This window comes from Oncorhynchus nerka, linkage group LG13 (genome assembly GCF_034236695.1).
Source record: "Oncorhynchus nerka isolate Pitt River linkage group LG13, Oner_Uvic_2.0, whole genome shotgun sequence".
Classification (NCBI taxonomy): domain Eukaryota; kingdom Metazoa; phylum Chordata; class Actinopteri; order Salmoniformes; family Salmonidae; genus Oncorhynchus; species Oncorhynchus nerka.
This window is the reverse complement of record NC_088408.1, coordinates 26,733,285-26,753,412: the sequence shown is the minus strand read 5'-3', so window position 1 is coordinate 26,753,412 and position 20,128 is coordinate 26,733,285. Positions and strand designations below refer to the sequence as shown.

General features: G+C 42.3%; 2 protein-coding genes across 2 annotated transcripts in view; both read left to right on the top strand.

The window, feature by feature from the left end:
- Positions 1-5,838, top strand: part of LOC115139274 (metabotropic glutamate receptor 1-like) — a 50,407-nt gene extending 44,569 nt beyond the window's left edge. Inside the window, exons 9-10 of the mRNA XM_065026297.1 lie at positions 2,787-3,717; positions 5,005-5,838. Coding sequence (XP_064882369.1) covers positions 2,787-3,717; positions 5,005-5,830 — 1,757 coding nt within the window. The 3' untranslated portion in view covers positions 5,831-5,838. The remainder of the gene's footprint in view (positions 1-2,786; positions 3,718-5,004) is intronic.
- Positions 5,839-8,799: 2,961 nt separating this feature from the next.
- The window catches only part of LOC115139275 (ras-related protein Rab-32-like), a 30,922-nt gene continuing 19,593 nt past the window's right edge, over positions 8,800-20,128 (top strand). Inside the window, exon 1 of the mRNA XM_029676465.2 lies at positions 8,800-9,181. Within this exon, the coding sequence (XP_029532325.1) occupies positions 8,968-9,181 (214 nt within the window). The 5' untranslated portion in view covers positions 8,800-8,967. The remainder of the gene's footprint in view (positions 9,182-20,128) is intronic.

Sequence of the window (20,128 nt, the reverse complement as noted above, 5' to 3'; positions counted from 1 at the left end):
CATGCATCCAACAAATGTGTAGAGTCACCAGCTTGATGTCGTCATTGTGTGCTATGAATATGGGACCAAATACTTACATTTTTACTACTTTAGTACACACAAATGAATTGGTCCCAATACGTTTGGTCCCCGAAAATGGGGGGAGCATGTACAAAAAGTGCTTTAATCTAAACGATTCACCTCGTATGGATGAAAATATCCTCAAATTAAAGCTGACAGTCTGCACTTTAACCTCACAGTCATAGTATTGTAACAAAAGTGCTGGAGTGCAGAGCCAAACAACAACAAAATTGTCACTGCTTTTGGAGCTCACTGTATTTTTCCATATTCTGTTCCAGTTATTTTTTTAATGGCTAGCTCAGAATGAGATTTCCAAAAGTTGTTTATATATTATAGAGAGCACAGATAATTGATATAAAAACTAACATCATTGGATGGTTTAGTAGTTGGGTTTACGGTCAATTACTGTCCATGATATCAGGATATGGATTCCACATTTAGACCATTGGGGGGATGCTAAAGGCTGCCCTGCAGATCGCAAGGCATTATTGTGAATTATTGGATTGTGGGCATGCCATTTTGATTCCCAGTTAAATTGTTTTTAAATTTTCCACCGAATAGAGATTGTGTAAGCAATAATAGAACCAATCTGTAGTTTACATAGTTTAAGGGATAGATCAGTGAAGACCACTGCTTTCAGGGCAATAGGAGACACCATACTTCTTGCTATACTTAGCCAGGGGGTGGAAGGATCATGTCTAAACCAATTCAGGATGGGATTAAATGCCTGGAAACAGATTGAAAATGTTGGTATGGATTTTGGCTACATCTTTCCCTCTCTGTAGGTTTGTTAAATTGACCTGGGATCACTTACTTTGACATATACATTTTTAAACTGAACTATGGATTTTATCCCAATAGCCAGAAGGGGAGAAGGGAAACATTGAACTACAGAAATTCACCCGTGGCAATATATTCATTTTGACAATCGATATTCTGCAGGTTAAAGCAACTGGGATGTTATCCCATCTGCTGAGGTGGGATTGAATTGATTTGAACATTCTGTTAAAGTTTCAAACAATGGTTTTTATCTAAGGTCTTGATAAAGTAAGATATTGTCAGCGTATAAGGAGATGGCGTGATCTGTAGAATTTAGAGATATTGGTGTACTTTATTTTGATTGTCGAATTAACTGGGCCAGGGGCTCCAGAAACAACAAAAAAATAGCAGAGGTGAGATGGGATCACCTTCTCTGCTACTTCCAGTTTTTCTAAACGGAACAGAGCAGGTATTGCCCGTTATTACTATGGCTGAGGGATTGGCATATATTATTTTAATCATATTAATTAAATTGGAGCCAAGTTCCATAGGTTCCAAAACCAACCAAAGATATGAACATTCTAGTCTATCAACAGCTTTTTCTGCATTGAGAGATAGAACTGCCCAAGAAGCGTTGGTTTCTGATGAAGGATATAACATATGTAATAGACAACGGAGTTTCTGAGAACAATAGCTTTTTACCAATTTGGGTTAGTAAGTTTCGAGAAGGGACGACAGAATTTTTGAAAATATTTTAATATTTGATTTCTATACTCTTATCACCTAAAGACATTACTCTCTCCGTCATGTGCTCTGCCTTCCCCAACTCCTTTCATCTCACCTTCTGCTCTCTTACCTGCTGTCTATTAGTCTGTCTGTCTCATCTTCCCCTCCCTCTTGCCTTCTCTTCTCAGCTCTCTCTCTCTCCACTGTCTTCCCCCTTCCCCTCGGTGCCTTCTCCCTGACCCAGGAGTTGTTTTGTCAGCGATTCGAACTGAGGGGAGCTCTCTTCTCTCACAGCTGCTAGGTGAAAAATCCCATTAGCTATTTTAGAGGACACGGATAGATTTCCAACAGTTTGTCATCTGAGATGAAATTGCTCCCTTTCCTGTGTGTTCCTAAGCATGTCTGGGGAATACTAATAGGGAATATCATTCCCACATCCGAATGGAAAAGTGGAAAGGTGGATATTTTTATGACTAGTTTTTTGGTTCCCATAGCTCTGTCATTCTTGGTTACTGGGGAAACCCACGTTTAGAGAAGGGAAGGTGTTGTGAACATGAGGAGCGAGGAGGGAGTGAATCTTTTATAAGTAATGTTAGAGCTTTAAGGTCTTCTTAAAGCTTTAACAGGATTGTGTAGGGAAGAGAAATATGGGATTTGAAGATTTTTGAGAGAGAGGATGATGATAACTGCATTTCATATTTGCCTCCCTTTTCCATTGGCGGTGTGTGAGCCTAATTAACTAAGCTTGGAGGCCAGAAATGTTAAAGTTCTTGTGATTTGGCTGTGAGGACTAAATTATGCTGGTTGTGGTAGCATAGATGTAGGCAGGCCTAGCCTGTGGTGGCGCTGTAATGCTATTAGCTAGGAGCACTGTAATACAGGGGTTTTAAGCTGAGTCTGGGGACGTCACATTCCTCCCATTAAGCCCTTGCGACTCTCAGTGTGTGTCAGATGACAAATCACCACCAATGAGGCATGATGGACAGCCACACACACACACACACACACACACACACACACACACACACACACACACACACACACACAATTTACGCTGCAGCATAAGCATGGGAGGAAAATCTGACAGATTTGGAGCGTATGTGTGTGTTCTTGAGTAATTCTTTAGTCTACCCATGTTCCCCTCTTTTCCATTTGCAGAGCTTCCTATTTCTTTTCCACAATTTACACACTTCAATGATTAGATAGACAACAGCATCTCTCCTTTCCTCTGTCATCTGCAGGTTGTGTGCCCCTGCCTCTGAACTACCTGGCCTGGTCAGACGTTGAATCCATCGTGGCAGTGTGTTTGTCCTGCGTGGGCATCCTGGTCACCCTCTGGGTCATCTTAATCTTTGTGGTGTACCGCGACACGCCTGTGGTCAAGTCGTCCAGTCGTGAGCTGTGCTACATCATCCTGGTGGGCGTCTTACTGGGCTACATCTGCCCATTCACCCTGATCGCCTATCCCACTGTGGCATCCTGCTACCTGCAGCGCCTCCTAGTCGGCCTCTCAGCCGCAATGTGCTACTCCGCCCTGGTCACCAAAACCAACCGCATCGCCCGCATCCTGGCCGGCAGCAAGAAGAAGATCTGCACCAAGAAGCCCCGCTTCATGTCGGCCTGGGCCCAGGTATTCATCTCCTTCTTCCTCATCAGCCTGCAACTCATCCTGGAGATAACCCTGATCATCCTGGAGCCTCCCATGCCCGTCAAGTACTACCCCAGCATCCGCGAGGTCTACCTCATCTGCAACACCAGCACGGTGGGCATGGTGGCCCCGCTGGGCTACAACGGCCTGCTCATCATGAGCTGCACCTACTACGCCTTCAAGACACGCAACGTCCCGGCCAACTTCAACGAGGCCAAGTACATCGCCTTCACCATGTACACCACCTGTATCATCTGGCTGGCCTTCGTTCCCATCTACTTCGGCTCCAACTACAAGATCATCACCACGTCCTTCTCCGTGAGCCTGAGCGTCACCGTGGCGCTGGGGTGCATGTTCTCGCCCAAGATGTATATCATCATCGCCAAGCCAGAGAGGAACGTGAGGAGCGCCTTCACCACGTCCGATGTAGTCAGGATGCATGTGGGAGACGGCCAGGCGGCTCAGCAAAGCAAGAGCATTCTCAACATGTTCCGTAGGAAGAAGAACAAAAACGGAAGCACCAAGTGAGTAACCTTCAGTGACGTTCAGAACTCAGGGCCTAAAGAGGAGGGCATATAGAAGGAGAGAATAGGGGCTGCACACGTATTTGGATCCAAAAGGTGTCTTGTGACTACAATTAACAATTTTTTGTAGACCCTACTCTTTCATTCTACAGTTTTCTGCCCAAATATGATGACATATAATGTGTGGTAGATTAGCCGATTAAAAACAAAATGTGCTAGATATTAACATATGTAATCTTTAGGTAATATATGTTGATTTAACTCAGAACTGGGCGTATCTTCAAAGCTAGTCCGATTGGAAGATTAGCACTAAATAATGGGAGCGTATACTATGTATGATGATTCAAGAATAGATTGTATAGATTTAAAGTGGATTCCTAATAGGCGTTCCACAAAGACACTGACAGTAAGGATTGAGACGGAAGATGAGAGAATGTTGTCTTTGAGTGTTGTTTCTCACCATTGCTCTAATATGCTCCTCTCAAACTCTTCCAACGGACAGAGGTTGACTCTGACAGGCTAATTTTTAGACAAAGGGCTTGGCAAACTCCTATTCTTGAGGGCTGCAGTGTCTTCGGAAAATAAGGGCTCAGTGGTTAGTAGGAGGGTCTACTAATCTTTCTTTATAGCTCCAGACTGGTTGGTGATTACAAGGTATGAATGACAGCCAGTAGACACTGCAGCCTTCAAGGGAAGAAGATGTACACACCCCTGGTTTAGGTGCTTTTGGTGTATCCTGAATTGCCCTAACATTTATCCCAGTGTCGAAAGCATGAATGCCTCTCTGTCTCCCTCACTAATCACATAAGAGAGACAAATCTAACCTAGCCGGCTAAGCACAGCACTAAAACCTTGTGTCATTACTTTGTGTCAGACAGTACAGGCACCACATTTTGCAAGTGCATGTTGCCCATCTCAGCTTGATAAGCACTTTACTGTAGATAGACAGGTCTACATTTGGTGGACGGCTCAAAATGCTTTGAATTCAGCCATCTAGGGTTCATAATTCTGTTCAAACAGAACATTATGAAATTATGAATCACTAAGTATTTAGTTAAGTGCGCAGAATGATTATTAAAAGCATTGGCTCTTAGAATGAATGAATGACCCACAGCATTGTTGCCTCTTAATGTCGTTAAAATGTCTTTAAAGTATTTGAACATGCATAGAGAAATGTTGAAATGCTGCTGTTATGTTCTATTGTGCTATGTTGTTTTTTGTTGCTGTTGTCTAACCCTTCCCCCTGGTTGTCTCTGTTAGTAACTGCAGTCTTTATCTCGTTCATAGTTCTAATGGCAAGTCTGTGTCATGGTCTGAACCAGGTGCAAGACACCCTCAGAGGGGGGGGAATGTGTGGCACAGACTGTCTGTGCATGTGAGGAAACAGGAAGCCGGCTCGAATCAGACGGCGGTCATCAGGCCCCTAACTAACGTCACCGTCGACCCCCACAGCTGCGACCCCCACCACCATGGCCCTGGCACAGACCCCCACCTCCCCCACCCCGGCACCAAGGCTCTGTACAACCTGGCGGAGGAGGAGGACGAGGGGGGGGAAGCACGCCCTCGCTGGACTCCCTCCCACTCCCACTCTGGAATGCTCCACGGGCAGGACTCGGAGGAGCCACCCTCTTATTCTCACTTAACGGACTGTACCACTGAGCATTTGCAGGGGGCGATGGTGGACACGCACAGCTCCAATGTCCCTGGATTTAATGACACAATGGGTGCCCCCGGCATTCAGGCCAGCTCCACCAACCAACCCCAAAGCTTCACCTTCTCCCAGCGTTCCCATCCCCTGCAAGGGGGTGCTTCTTTTGGAGAGGAGGACCTCATCTCCTCCCTGGAGGGGGCTGAGGGGGAGGCACTGGACCTCCTACACAGCTACACAGAGGAGGAGGAAGAGGACGATGAGAAGGAGGAGCTGGCTCAGAGTAAGCTGACTCTGGAAGACTCCTTGGCTTTGACTCCACCCTCCCCCTTCAGGGACTCAGTGTGTTCTGCCGGGTCGGTTCCCGGCTCCCCTGTCTCTGAGTCGGTCTTCTGCAGCCCCCCGAGCTCCGCTTATTCCTCCGTCATCCTCCAGGACTTCAGACAGAGCTCCTCGACACTGTGAGAGCTACCAGGCACTGACACACACACACACACACACACACCGACACACCATGTTACTAAGAGGTAACATCAACAATTTTATTATTTATTTATTTATACATTTCTCCATTTGCTTTGTCATTCGCTTGCTTGGATTATACAATACCTTTTACATCAAGGGGGAGTCTAAGTGAGAGAAATAAATAAATAAATAAATGGAATAGTAGCAATCATGTTTCTGAAGGGCTGTGAGTTCCCACCAGCCTGTCAGCGAACTTTGAGACTGGGAACAGTGCCCAAACTACCTGGTTCTTGAGCCAAATTGATTGGCAATCACAATGATGGCTGCAGCTATATGGTTTGGTTTTGCTATTGTTGTGCATTTAACATATCTTATGAGACAAATGGAGGGAAGCCCTATTGCTGTGTATAAGGTGCTTGAGACTTCTATGATTTCAGTGAGATACAGGGACAAAGCTGGCTAAAGACTACAGATCACAGAATGCACTGCCTGTTTGGTCCAATACTGTACCTGTGCAGTTTATAATATTATGTGTAGCAGACGCAGCTGTTTCAAGACCCTTTGCCTTTTTTCATAGACTTAGTCGTCAATAAGAAGCATTCACCTCAGCTTACCAGTACTTTTACTACTGACCTCATTGCAGCTCAAACATTTGCTCTCTGATAGGAAATAAACTTTCTTTATGAACAGCAGGATATGCTACAGTATATTATATAAGACTGAAGTTTTCATGCAGTATTATGTGTCTCTGACATTGCATACAAGGCCCCAAGGTACTGTAACATAGTATACTTGAATTGGAGATTGAGTATTTGCGCTGTGAGATACTTTGCAACATGTTTTGTTATTGTGCCATTGAGAGTAGGTTTCCTGTTCTCTGCATTAATGTTTACTGTATTGCTCTTTGATCGCACTTTGCAGAGACTGGTGATAAGGCATCTTCAGGAGATTCTGAGATTGTGTACAGTATTCTACATTATATGGTGGGTTTGATTGTAGGCGACAGTAATGTTATGATATAGGTTTAAACATATTCTATGAAATCCTGAGACATGTTTGGTTCACACAGAACGCTATAAAGATGTGCTTCTGTTTTCCATACTGTGTAGGGTGTCCACCCACATTGCCCAGAGTGTTTGAAAACATGTTTTGGTGATGAAATTTCACTTCCTTATGTTATACAATACATTTTTACTAAGACAAATATTATTATTCATGTTCTGAATCATTCAGTCTCTAACATATCATTAACATTATTACCAAAAAGACGGATTTCTTAACCTAATACATTAGATAATAAGCACAGAGCTCCGTTGACATACAGTAGCGTTGCAAGTTTCTCCTAACAACTTTGGAGGATTTAACATTTTGTGGTCGTCGTCTCCAAAGTTGTTTCCGCGGGCCACAAAAACCAAAATATGCATGACGAGCTGAATTAAAGGTAAAGGGCTTTGAAAATAAAAAGCTAGGTATACGCTCTGTGCTTCATTGACATTTCACAGAGATAAGCATGTTTTGGTGACAAATCTTTAAAAATGACAGGAATTTTGAATTAATATGAAAAGCGTATACTAAAATATGAAAATACTACATGACATGTCTCAAAATCAATATCCCATCTATATTTTTATAAGGCCCTGCGAATTCGGGAAGAGAAATGACGAGTTCAACAGGAAAGTGAACCTGTCAGGTAACCATAGCCTTAATTCTTGCACATAATCAAGCCTATCTGACACAATGTACATTTCCTGATTTTTGTACCACTTTTTTTTCTAGCCTCCATTGATTTAGTCACCCTAATACTGGCCATCCTATAAGGGTAAATACTCCAATAACATTTGAATGGATTATGATAGAGATATGAGGGTTGGACCATTAGTTTTCTTTGAGGATTATCTACACAATTAACATATTTTACCCAAAGGTCAAAAGATGTGTTTCTGATTGGACACCCTATACTGTGTGTGATGATATTTTTTTTTCTGAGGCCGCAGTGTCATTGTAATGGGAATCTACTTGTGTATGTTTTCAAAGTTTGTAATACTGTTGAGCCATCTCTCATTTTTTCACACGGATGGTATGTTTGTAATATCAGTAAATGTTTATATATTTAGAATGTTAACCTATTTATACATTTTAAAACTTGTCTTACAGATGCTTGTGGAAGAGCTGTGTGTTGACATTGATTTTGCGTAACTTTTCAGATAAACTTTACAAGTCAACTGTATCCACTTGGAAATATTAAGATGTAAAGCTTACCAATGGGTAGTTAGTTGCTTCTTGTGGTAAGATTATACACGCTTCAATCTCGCTTAGATCTTGTACTATAAAATTGCAGTTGGTTTACTTGATCATAAGTTTATTAGTACTTTATCTGTAAGAATGAAAATCCAAAGTATATAAACATGAATATACAGTATGTATAGTACTATAGTATTGTAATTGTTATTACAAAATGTTATATTTAGTCTATTAGTGTAAGTTGATTGAAGATTTTAACATTTCTTAAATGTAAAGTAACAGAAAGATCACGTTTTACACAGTCTCAGCTTGAATGAGATAGGCCTACATGTTTTTGGCAAGGTTGAACAATGCTGTAAAATAAACATATTTTATAGTAAGATGCCTGTTGATTGCATGATTTCATTATGCTTTAATTTGGGTTAATCTGCATTTTTTCACCAGTTAAATGGCAGTCCCGATAAACTTTACAATGGATTTGGTCCAAATAGGTCCCTACTATTTGTTTGGACGTTTTGATTACAGGTCAAATGTGCATGAATAGAAAACATCATATATGAGGAGCAAAAAGTGCGTTTCAGGAATTAGCATGAGCAGAACCGCTCAACAAAAACAAAGTGCAAGTGTGTCTCTCTGTCAGACTCACCCTGGTTACCATGTAAACACTGGAGTAGAGAAAAAAAGTTGAACCGAAAATAAACATTTCCGGGTCCTATGACTTATCAGGTGGTTTTGAGCAACCAGGAGGAGGGAAGTAGAGCGCTTTCTATTGTAGTTACCATATTTCCAAACAACACAGAAGCAGAGAGGACAGATTCATTTTTCCTCATCCAGTGAGAAAAAAAGGAAGTTGTTGAGTTTGAGAAAGTTGTCAGTGTCACTCAGAGTTTTACACCATGGCAGGCGGCTCGGTATCGGAGTGTAAGGAATACTTGTTCAAAGTCCTAGTCATCGGGGAGTTAGGTGTGGGGAAAACCAGCATCATCAAACGATATGTCCACCAGCTATTCTCCCAACACTACAGAGCGACTATTGGGGTAGATTTTGCACTCAAAGTGATCAACTGGGACAGCAAAACGTTGGTGCGGTTACAACTATGGGATATCGCAGGTAGGACATGGATGCACATTTTCATTAATCAATATTTTTTAGATTATGTTACAAAAAAATTGAGAATGAAATGTTATGCACAGAAAAAATGATCGAGTGCAGTGACTGCGCACTTCTAAAGGGGAAGTTTTGGAAATCACAGGCGCTCGTGAAATCACGATGTTCGCACAATCGCAATACGTTTATTTTTTAAAACTTTTTACCCAATTACGTAGGAGAACATTCAGATTGAATTTAAAATTCCTGTATAGACTGGTCTGTTTTGTTCCCCCCGTGGTATGATGATCAGGTTAGCGCATATAATTGCCAACGGAATGTAGGTCATGGGCTGGTCGCCTGAGTGCCCACCCAGTACGGAGAGAGAGGAATCCAACCTTTGCCAATTGGCATCATATTTCTACAGGTTGAGTAAGTTTCAGTTGGCCCAGTCCACATACGGAGTGAGAGAGAGACTTAAGAATAGCCTACAATCTAGTCTGTGGGGTGTTTTCCAAACTCAGTCATGCATGCCAGCACATTTTCTCTGTTCTCTTTCCAGTCTCTCTAACCCTCCATTCTTCTTTTGTCAACCTTATGACAACCCATTTTGTCAACCTTATGACAACCCATTTTGTAAACCTCATGACAAGTTAAGATTCTAAAATTAGATTGGGAGGCAGATTGCCACAGGCCACTTGAAACTGTTTACACTGTGTTTAAAAAGATCCTCATCACACGTTTGAGTTGTGACTCTGCAAACATTTACAATGGGTTTCGGTTCTATGACCTCAAGGCACTTCACTAGTGGGGGGCATTCGGTCAGGGATTCATGGGAAGAAATCATCATCCATCATCACAATAAATCAATTAGTTTGACTTAAAGGCCAACCTCAGCCTCCTACCATGACCAATACACAGCTCACATGATCCTATATGTAATTATATTTCTTCTCACATATTTCTTCCCCCCCCCCAGTCCCAGACACAGACTCTTCTGAACTGACGGTAATGCAATCTGCCAACAGGACTCTCAATGAATGGTTACATTTAGTATTGGCTTCCACTATGCGTCACATGCGAGTCCTTTATTAGGCCAGGCAGGAATACAGGCAGCCATATGGGCACAGCTGACTCTGTTATACACCTAGCAGCTGAGAGAGAGGCTACAAGTTAGTCATTAGCCAGCAGTCACGGTCAGGCCAGGAGTAAAAGCTCTGTGATTCAGTTTTAAAAAGGGGTGTGTGAGAGAGAGAACGGGAGAGTGATCTATTGGTTTTATAGCCAATCATGAGGTTGTGGGATTGGGATCAGGACATGCACTGTAGTCTATAACTGTCATGATTTTGAATTTGTGAATTACGTTGTGACGGATGTTAAATTTACTATGAATGAGGTTGAATTTGAAACTAGATATAGGACTAGGGAAAACCACTCTGAGGAGACAAGTCTGACTTGTAGGGTGGCAGACTGACATGGACAGAGACAGACCGGACACACAGTCTACACAATAAAACAGTCTTCAACAGTCTTTAACCGTCTTTGTGATCTCATCACACACTGGCAGCGCTATGAGACAGGTTTTCACGACAACCATCGTCTGTCACTAGCTCTGATAGGTGACACCATTGTCTCCAATCAGATGGCGTCACTCCTCCGTGACGCTGGTCCCTCAACTGATCTGTCTTCTAAGACTTTGAACTGACATTCAAATATTGAGCATCCACCATTAAAAAATTGCAAACATCGTTCCACATCACTGATCTCGTATGAAATAGGCAGAATAACTATCTTGCTAAATTGTGAGAAAATAAAAACTAACCAGTGGCTATCTCCTGCACAGATTCTGTGCAGGGACGTTGGTCGCCAGTGCAGTGGCTTGGTCAGCTGTGTAGCTAACTGTTGTAGCTAGCTTACTGACATAGATAGCTAGGTAGCTCTTCCATCACTGACATAAGCTTGCTTAGCCTGTTTAAATTACCCTGAAGTTGTAGACGTGCAGCTCATGCACAATTAAGAAACACTGTCAGTTATCAGAAATCAGTCCGTAGATCAGCATGTTTCTCTACGATCGTATTGTTGGGTCAGCTGAGCACAGCAGCTGACTCGGGAGGCTACTGTAATGTCTCGTAGCAGAACATCATCTGCTTCATGAAAACCAATACTAATGTAAGCATTAGCACTACTAGCTACAGTAGCTTGCTAGCTAGCTTTTGTTGGAAGATTCAACATTGTGTGTGCAGCACTAAGTAGGTAGCTAGTTGGTCAGCAGCAGCATTTCACTTAAAGAGGATTTCAGTGACTGGCTCAGCTGTTAGACATGTTTATGCTAGCTTTCGTGCCCATAGTCAAACTTCAGAAATACTGCTATTTGAAGCACAATAATCCTTAGCTAGATGTAAAATGGGGTGACACTTTCTCACCAAAAAAACAATTTTTATTGTTTTAACATAGATTAATTCAAACAGTTTTGAGGCAGAAATGGGGTTCAGCAGACGATGTCACCTAGGTAATATTTTTGAATGTTATGGCAGCCCATTGTCGCCAGACTACTTTTGTCTATCCCATTACCCTTTGCGAGATACGAGACAGTGCAGGCAGAATAGATGTGCTATCTGATGTAAGACAATGAGGTGACACAGAGAGAGTAGGACAGGGTGCAGATACCCACCGGGCATGGGTGTTCGCTCATACCAGGAAAGGCTGCCTCTCACAGCTTGAAAGGAGCTTTGCGGGCAAAACACACACACTTCCTCATTCATATTTACTGATTGTATCATTGCGAGAGACAAGCTGTGAGAGAGAACACACTCACACCCACACAGATATCACATTGGATGAGCTCTGAGGGGGATCACACACACATACACAATTATATACATTATACACACCCTCCCACACACAGACATATACACACCTATACACCAAGGCCTACTCTGGAGACATTGAGGATGACAATGAGTCAGAGAAGAGAAGGAATGGGGGAGAGAAAGTGAGAGTTGTTTTGCCAAGTTTTTTAAATATTTTTTTTAACCTTTATTTAACTAGGCAAGTCAGTTAAGAACAAATTCTTATTTACAATGACGGCCTAGGAACAGTGGGTTAACTGTGTCATTAAGAACAGTTAAGCCTTTTAATTGTGCAGAAAAAAGGGGTGGGCTTGTCCTCATGGCAACGATAAGGACCAACCAACGTCAAACCAACATCGTCTTTACTCTCCCATAATGATTACAATCTGGGATGGAATGATGGTAATCAGGGCCGAGTGGAAGATGGATGTACGTTGGAAGTCAGCGTGAAGCCAGGGCCTTGCCCGCCCCTGTGGCCCAGAATAGCTGCCCCTTCTCTGGGCTTGTCTGATCTTGGGGACAGGATAATTACAACCATGAGGTGATGGTGAAGTAAATAAGCCAGCACCTTGTGCCAAGGATTTAGACATCCTGAGAGAAGGGCACCTCACTGGTTCACTGAGAGGGGAGGTGAGGAAGGAAAAGCAGAATGGGTGAAAGGGAGGGAGGGGCAATTGTCTAACAAGGGTATTACCATATTACAGTATGGGATTATGTGGCAATGGTCATAGTCTTAAAGACTGTAGAGAGTAACGATTAGGTTTGCATGCTCCATAGTGCAATGTGACTGTGAATCATGTGGTTTAGTTATGGTCTTTGTTTTACAGCTTCTCCTATGCAACTCACTCTGCATGTTGCAACTTCCTATTGGCCCTAGCTGTCTCGTAATAACCACCATATGTACAGTATCTCTGCCAGAGAAATGTTTGGCTGGCATTTGAATATAATTCTGTGGGGGTTGGTTCATAGCCCCGAGCCTCCAAACAACTAGAAAGGGTCTGTAATGGAAAGCAGCCATTTTATGGGCTCCTGACCAACTCTGCTGTTTTGTGTTTTTTTGCGCTATTCACATTTTTGGGGGGACATAAGGTTTCCACAATGACCGAAAGAGCTTCTGGACATCAGAACAGCAATCACTAACCTTGATTTGGATGAAGATTTCTACTTCAACGAGTCAGAGGCGCACTTCATACTGCTCACCCCGGACCAGGCCCTAATCCTGTAGACTCAAAAAAGAACAATGCGGTTTAATTGGATAGTCTCGAACGGAGCTCGTCCAGTTTGTTCTCCGGTGATTGTACGTTCGCCAATAGAACTGAGGGTAGAGGCAGTTTATGCACTCACCGTTTCCTCTGCGTGCCCTCCTCTCTTAACAGGACCTGAAGAACTGTAATATACTAGTTTTCTTGGAGTCGTGGCTGAACAAGGACATTGATAATAAACATCTAGGTGGTTTTTCTATGCATCGGCAGGACAGAACATCAGTGTCTGGTAAGCTCAGGGGGAGAGGTGTGTGTCTCTTTGTTAACAGTTGGTGAGCCAGCTCTAATATTAAGGAAGTCTCGAGGTTCTGCTCGTCTGAGTTAGAATACCTCATAATAAGCTGTAGATCATATTATTTACCAAAAGTGTTTTCATCTATATTTTTCTTAGCTGTCTATATACCACCACAAACTGATGCTGGCACTAAGACCGCACTCAATGAGCTGTATAGGGCCAGAAGCCAACAAGGAAATGCTCACCCAGAAGCAGAAGCGTTGGTGATGGCCTGGTGATTTTAATGCAGGAAAACTGAAATCCGTTTTACCTCCTTTCTAACAGCATGTCACCTGTGCAACTAGAGATGAAATAAACTAGATAACTTTCAACCACACACAAACACATACAAAGCTCTTCCTAGCCCTCCATTTGGAAAATCTGACTATAACTCTATCCTTCTGATTCCTGCTTACAAGCTAAAACTCAAACGGGAAGTACAGTTGAAGTCGAAGTTTACATACACCTTAGCCAAATACATTTAAACTCAGTTTTTCACAATTCCTGACGTTTAATCCTAGTAAAAATTCCATGTCTTAGGTCAGTTAGGATCACCACTTTATTTTAAGAATGTGAAATGTCAGAATAATCGTGGAGTGATTTATTTCAGCTTTTATTTCTTTCATCACATTCCCAGTGGGTCAGAAGTTTACATGCTACCAAATACTAATTGAGTGTATTGGCTTTAAATTGTTTAACTTGGGTCAAATGTTTCAGGTAGCCTTCCACAATCTTCCCACAATAAGTTGGGTGAATTTTGGCCCATTCCTCCTGACAGAGCTGGTGTAACTGAGTCAGGGTTGTAGGCGTCCTTGCTCGCACACACTTTTTCAGTTCTGCCCACAAATTGTCTTTAGGATTGAGGTCAGGGCTTTGTGATGGCCACTCCAATACCTTGACTTTGTTGTCCTTAAGCCATTTTGCCACAACTTTGGAAGTATGCTTGAGGTCGTTGTCTATTTGGAAGACCCATTTGCGACCAAACTTTAACTTCCTGACTGATGTCTTGAGATGTTGCTTCAATATATAGACATAATTTTCCTGCCTCATGATGCATCTATACATCTCATCTATTTTGTGAAGTGCACCAGTCCCTCCTGCAGTAAAGCACCCCCACAACATAATGCTGCACCCCCGTGCTTCACGTTTGGGATGGTGTTCTTCAGCTTGAAAGCCTCCCCCTTTTTCCTCCAAACCTAAAGTTGGTCATTATGGCCAAACAGTTCTATTTTTGTTTCATCAGACCAGAGGACATTTCTCCAGAAAGTACGATCTTTGTGCCCAAGTGCAGTTGCAAACCAGAGTCTGGCTTTTTTATGGCGGGTTTGGAGCAGTGGCTTCTTCCTTGCTGAGCGGCCTTTCAGGTTATGTTGATATAGGACTCGTTTTACTATGGATTAAGATACTTTTGTACCTGTTTCCTCCAGTATCTTCACAAGGTCCTTTGCTGTTGTTCTGGGATTGATTTGCACTTCTCGCACCAAAGTACGTTCATCTCTAGGAGACAGAACGCTTCTCCTTCCTGAGTGGTATGACGGCTGTGTGGTCCCATGGTGTTTATACTTGCGTGCTATTGTTTGTACAGATGAACGTGGTACCTTCAGGCATTTGGAAATTGCTCCCAAGGATGAACCAGACTTTTGGTGGTCTACAATTGTCTTTCTGCAGTCTTGGCTGATTCCTTTTGATTTTCCCATGATGTCAAGCAAAGATGCACTGAGTTTGAAGGTAGGCCTTGAAATACATTCACAAGTACACCTCCAATTGACTCAAATGATGTCAATTAGCCTATGAGAAGCTTCTAAAGCCATGACATCATTTTTTGGAATTTTCCAAACTGTTTAAAGGCACAGTCAACTTAGTGTATGTAAACTTCTGACCCACTGGAATAGTGATACAGATAATTATATGTGAAACAATCTGTCTGTAAACAATTGTTGGAAAATTACTTGTGTCATGCACAAAGTAGATGTCCTAACCGATTTGCCAAAACTATAGTTTGTTAAGAAGAAATATGTGGAGTGGTTGAAAAACGAGTTTTAATGACTCCAACCTAAGTGTATGTAAACTTCCAACTTCAACTGTATCTACCTCCAATTACCTAGTACACCTGTATATTGACTCTGTACTGCTACCCCGTATATAGCCAAGTTAACATTACTCGTGTATTTATTATTACGTATTTTACTCTTTTTTTTTCTCTTTTCTTTCTCTGCATTGTTGGGAAGGGCCCGTAAGCATTTTACTGTTAATTTACACCTGTTGTTTATGAAGCATGTCACAAATAAAATTTGATATGGTTTGGATGCAACAGACTGGTGAGACTGTCTCTGTTGCCCCTGCAGCATCTGTCTTGGACAGTTTCCATGGTAACCCACTCACAGATAGCATCTCAATGGAGACCGTAGAGCAGTAATCAACTACAACCAGCCACGGGCTTTAAAAAACAAAAACATTCTTGAGTTGATGGTCGGGGGGCCGGAAGGTAATTACAAATAATTTGTAGACTGCAAATTGACCGCAAGAATCCCAAACAAATATAGACTTATACATTCATTTCAAACCTTGCTTAAAATTGTATATGATCACGTGTCTCTCTATTATGCATGGGAATACTTAGGAATAGATTTCCAAAATTAAAAGTAATTTAAGCTGATTTCCTGGTGTTTTTGTCTTTTATGTTCAACAGTATATTTTTTAAAATAAATAATTGCCAAGATTGCCAAGATTCAGCCTATGGCCCGCCAGTTGGAGAACCCTGCCGTAGAGGAATCTCAGTCTCCTAGGGCGCAGGGTGATGAATAGATTCACATTCTGTGTTTCCCTCTTTCATGAATACAACTCCCACAAGGACCATGGAGAAGATGTACACACTTTCCATTATGTGTCTGTAGAAAGGAAAGTTGACTTTCCCTCTCTGACTAACACTGCATGACCTAAAGTATCTATAAAGTATGTGGACACCTGCTTGTCGAACATCTCATTCCAAAATCATGGGCAAAAATATGGAGTTGGTTCACCCTTTCCTGCTATAACAGCCTCCACTCTTCTGGGAATGCTTTCCACTAGATGTTGGAACATTGCTGCTATAACAGCCTCATCTCTTCTGGGAATGCTTTCCACTAGATGTTGGAACATTGCTGCTATAACAGCCTCATCTCTTCTGGGAATGCTTTCCACTATATGTTGGAACATTGCTGCGGGGACTATCAGAAGCTTCTAAAGTCATGACATAATTTTCTGGAATTTTCCAAGCTGTTTAAAGGCACAGTCAACTTAGTGTATGTAAACTTGTGATACAGTGAAATAATCTGTCTGTAAACAATTGTTGGAAAAATGACTTCTATCATGCACAAAGTAGATGTCCTAAAAGACTTGCCAAAACTATAGTTTGTTAACAAGAAATTTGTGGAGTGGTTGAAAAACAATTTTTATTGACTCTAACCTAAGTGTATGTAAACTTCCGACTTCAACTGTAGCTACCGAAAAATTATCTGAGGGGAAAAAGCTGGTCACTCAACAACACATTCAATGACATGACATCATCCTAGCAGCTAGCTAGCTAATGTTAGGCTCTGTGTTTTTAGCTTGCTAAATAATTATATACGGTCATTTTAGCTTGCCTAGTTATTTAACTAGGCATGTCAGTTAAGAACAAATTCTTATTTACAATGACGGCCTACCGGGGAACAGTGGGTTAACTGCCTTGTTCAGGGGTAGAACAACAGATTTTTACCTTGTCAGCTCTGGGATTTGATCCAGCAACCTTTCGGTTACTTGCCCAAAGCTCTAACCACTAGGCTATAGCATTTCTGTATGGTGGACTCAATGTCTTGTACTGTAGTTGAGTAGCCAGCCTATGCTACCGCTCAGTTGTTGCTGTAATAGGCCTACATGTTTCTCCTTTGCATGGTGTTTTGATGCAGGTTTAGTTTTTTTTGTTATTAATTCTCAAGCTTTAAAAACCGAAGCCATATTTCATCTCCATCCCAAAACCCTTGCTTGGAAGTGTAATTACAGACTGCCAAGAACCTTGCCCTCATCCAGGCCAAGGTGGCGAGATGCAGTAGTGATCGCACCATAGGCCTTGTTGATCTCTGCACCAAACAGGATGCTCTTGCCAGCATACTTGGGGTCCAACATGTACGCTGCGGCATGTATGGGCTTCAGGCAGAAGTCTTCACGCTTTTTGATGTATTTCAGAACTGCAGTTTCCTCTGCTTGGAGCAACAGTGAAGTGGGCAGGGCAGTATGAATGTATTCTCTTACATCTGCAAGCAGAGTGTGAACATCAGACAGGATTTCATTGTCTCCCTTAATCCCTGCAATGGCTACTGCTATAGGTTTCAGGAGTTTCAGGCTGCTTACCACTCTCTCTCAAAATACATCATCCAGGAGGATCCTCTCAATGGGGCTGTCCATGTCGGCAGACTGTGATATGGCCATTTTTTGGAGAGACTCCTTTCCCTCCAGCAGAATGTCAAACATGATGACAACACCACCCCAACAGGTGTTGCTGGGCGGCTTCAATGTGGTGCTCTTATTCTTCTCACGTTGCTTGGTGAGGTTGATTGCTGCTATAACTTGATGCCCGTTTACATACCTAACCATTTCCTTGGCTCTCTTGTAGAGTGTATCCATTGTTTTCAGTGCCATTATGTCCTTGAGGAGCAGATTCAATGCATGAGCAGCACAGCCAATGAATGTGAGGGTAGGACTCCTTCACTTTTGACCACTTTAGACCGAACATGAAGCAGCCTTCATGTTCGCAGCATTGTCTGTCACCAGTGCAAATACCTTCTGTGGTCCAAGGTCATTGATGACTGCCTTCAGCTCATCTACAGTGTAGAGACCGATGTGTCTGTTGTCCCTTGTGTCTGTGCTTTTGTAGAATACTGGTTGAGGGGTGGAGATGATGTAGTTAATTATTTCTTGCCCACGAACATACAACCACCCATCAGAGATTTTCTGCTTTCTCTATGATTTGCTTGACCTTCACTTGAAATCTGTTGAACTCTGCATCCAGCAAATGAGTAGATAAAGCACGTCTGGTTGTAGGGGTGTATGCTGGGCAAAGAACAGTCAGAAATCTGTTCCAATACTCATTGCCTGTGAGCATCAGGGTTGAACCAGTTGCATACACAGCTCGAGCAAGACATTCTTCAGCATTTCTCTTGACTACATTGAGTCAACAAAAACGTATGATTCCGGGAGGATCATGAGCTGTTGCTATCGATAAGGTATCTTATTCATCATTTTCACCTCCAATAGGAGTATAGGGACTTTTGTCAGAAGGTTGCTTGTTGTGAGTGCTGAGGGAACTTTATGCCTTGGTCAGATGATTCTGCATCTTTGTTGCATTCTTCACATTTGGCACAGTATTTGCAAATGTACACAGCTTTTACTTCTACATTAGCTGCAGTGAGATGTCTCCACACATCACATAATGCCCGTGGCATTTTCCTGTAAATATTAGAAGAATGAGTAATGTTAGAAAATATTTAAACACACTTTGCTTTAGGTTACTATTTACTAGTTAACAAAAAATCATGTACGTCATATAAAATATATTCACTCCACCCAGTATTGTAATCAGAATTTACCAGAAAGCATGTAGGCCTTGGCTCCGACAGTGTAGTAGTGTGGGCTCAATAGCATCTCATTAGTGTGCAAGATCTTGAGAATCAGCTGTAGATGTGATGGAAGAATACACTGTGCATGCAGAGGGTTGCAATTCCATTGAATTGGGGATAGTTTAACTAAAATATGCCTCAAGAACTAAAATTGCCTTATGTGTGTCCCACAAAAAAGGCTCACTGTAATAACTTCTTTGATGAATTTAAGCAAAATTCCCCAAATTCCCGGGCTCAACTTTCCATGGAAAATATACCGGAAAGTTTCCAACCCTTTGCAACCCTAAGTGTTCTCCTGTTAACAATGTTGAATTGCAGCCTACATTGAAGTAATGCCATCAGGGATTAGAGCTATTTACAAGACTGCCTTGGAGGTTGCAGTATAATAGATAGATAGCAAGTCATCTATTGTCTAACCATTGAACCTCATCCTGCCTCGAATGGCCAAACACCTCAGCACAAACTAAAATCATCACTATGGTGTATTGAACGCTTTAATCAATCTCTATGAATCGTTTTGACTTCCCCCCCCTCCCCCCCCTCCACTGGGAAGGTGAGGGCTACTAGTCTGGCTAGCACTTAACTAGAAGTCCTCCTGACTTCAGAGTTTTGCAAGGCTGTTTTGATGTTGTCGGCATGATGCATTGATAATGAAGGGGGCTGTGATTTTACATGATGATTCTCCTTTGTGTCTTTCTCAATCAATCAGGCACAGCCACATACAGCCTCCAAGTGCTGCCCCCTTCCATTACAACTGTTGGATTTTCAATTCCAAGCAACGAGAGGTCTCAATCTCCCAGAAAAAAAATGTTTGAGAGAACCAATCAATGCGTCCGCTCAATTTCTGAACAAATATTGCATTAACAAACCGCCTTCTGTCCAGACCAGTGAGTCACAGCTCTTCCTCGCTGTGTGGTCACATGGGTTGTGTGAGCAAGGCTAGAGGTCTACCC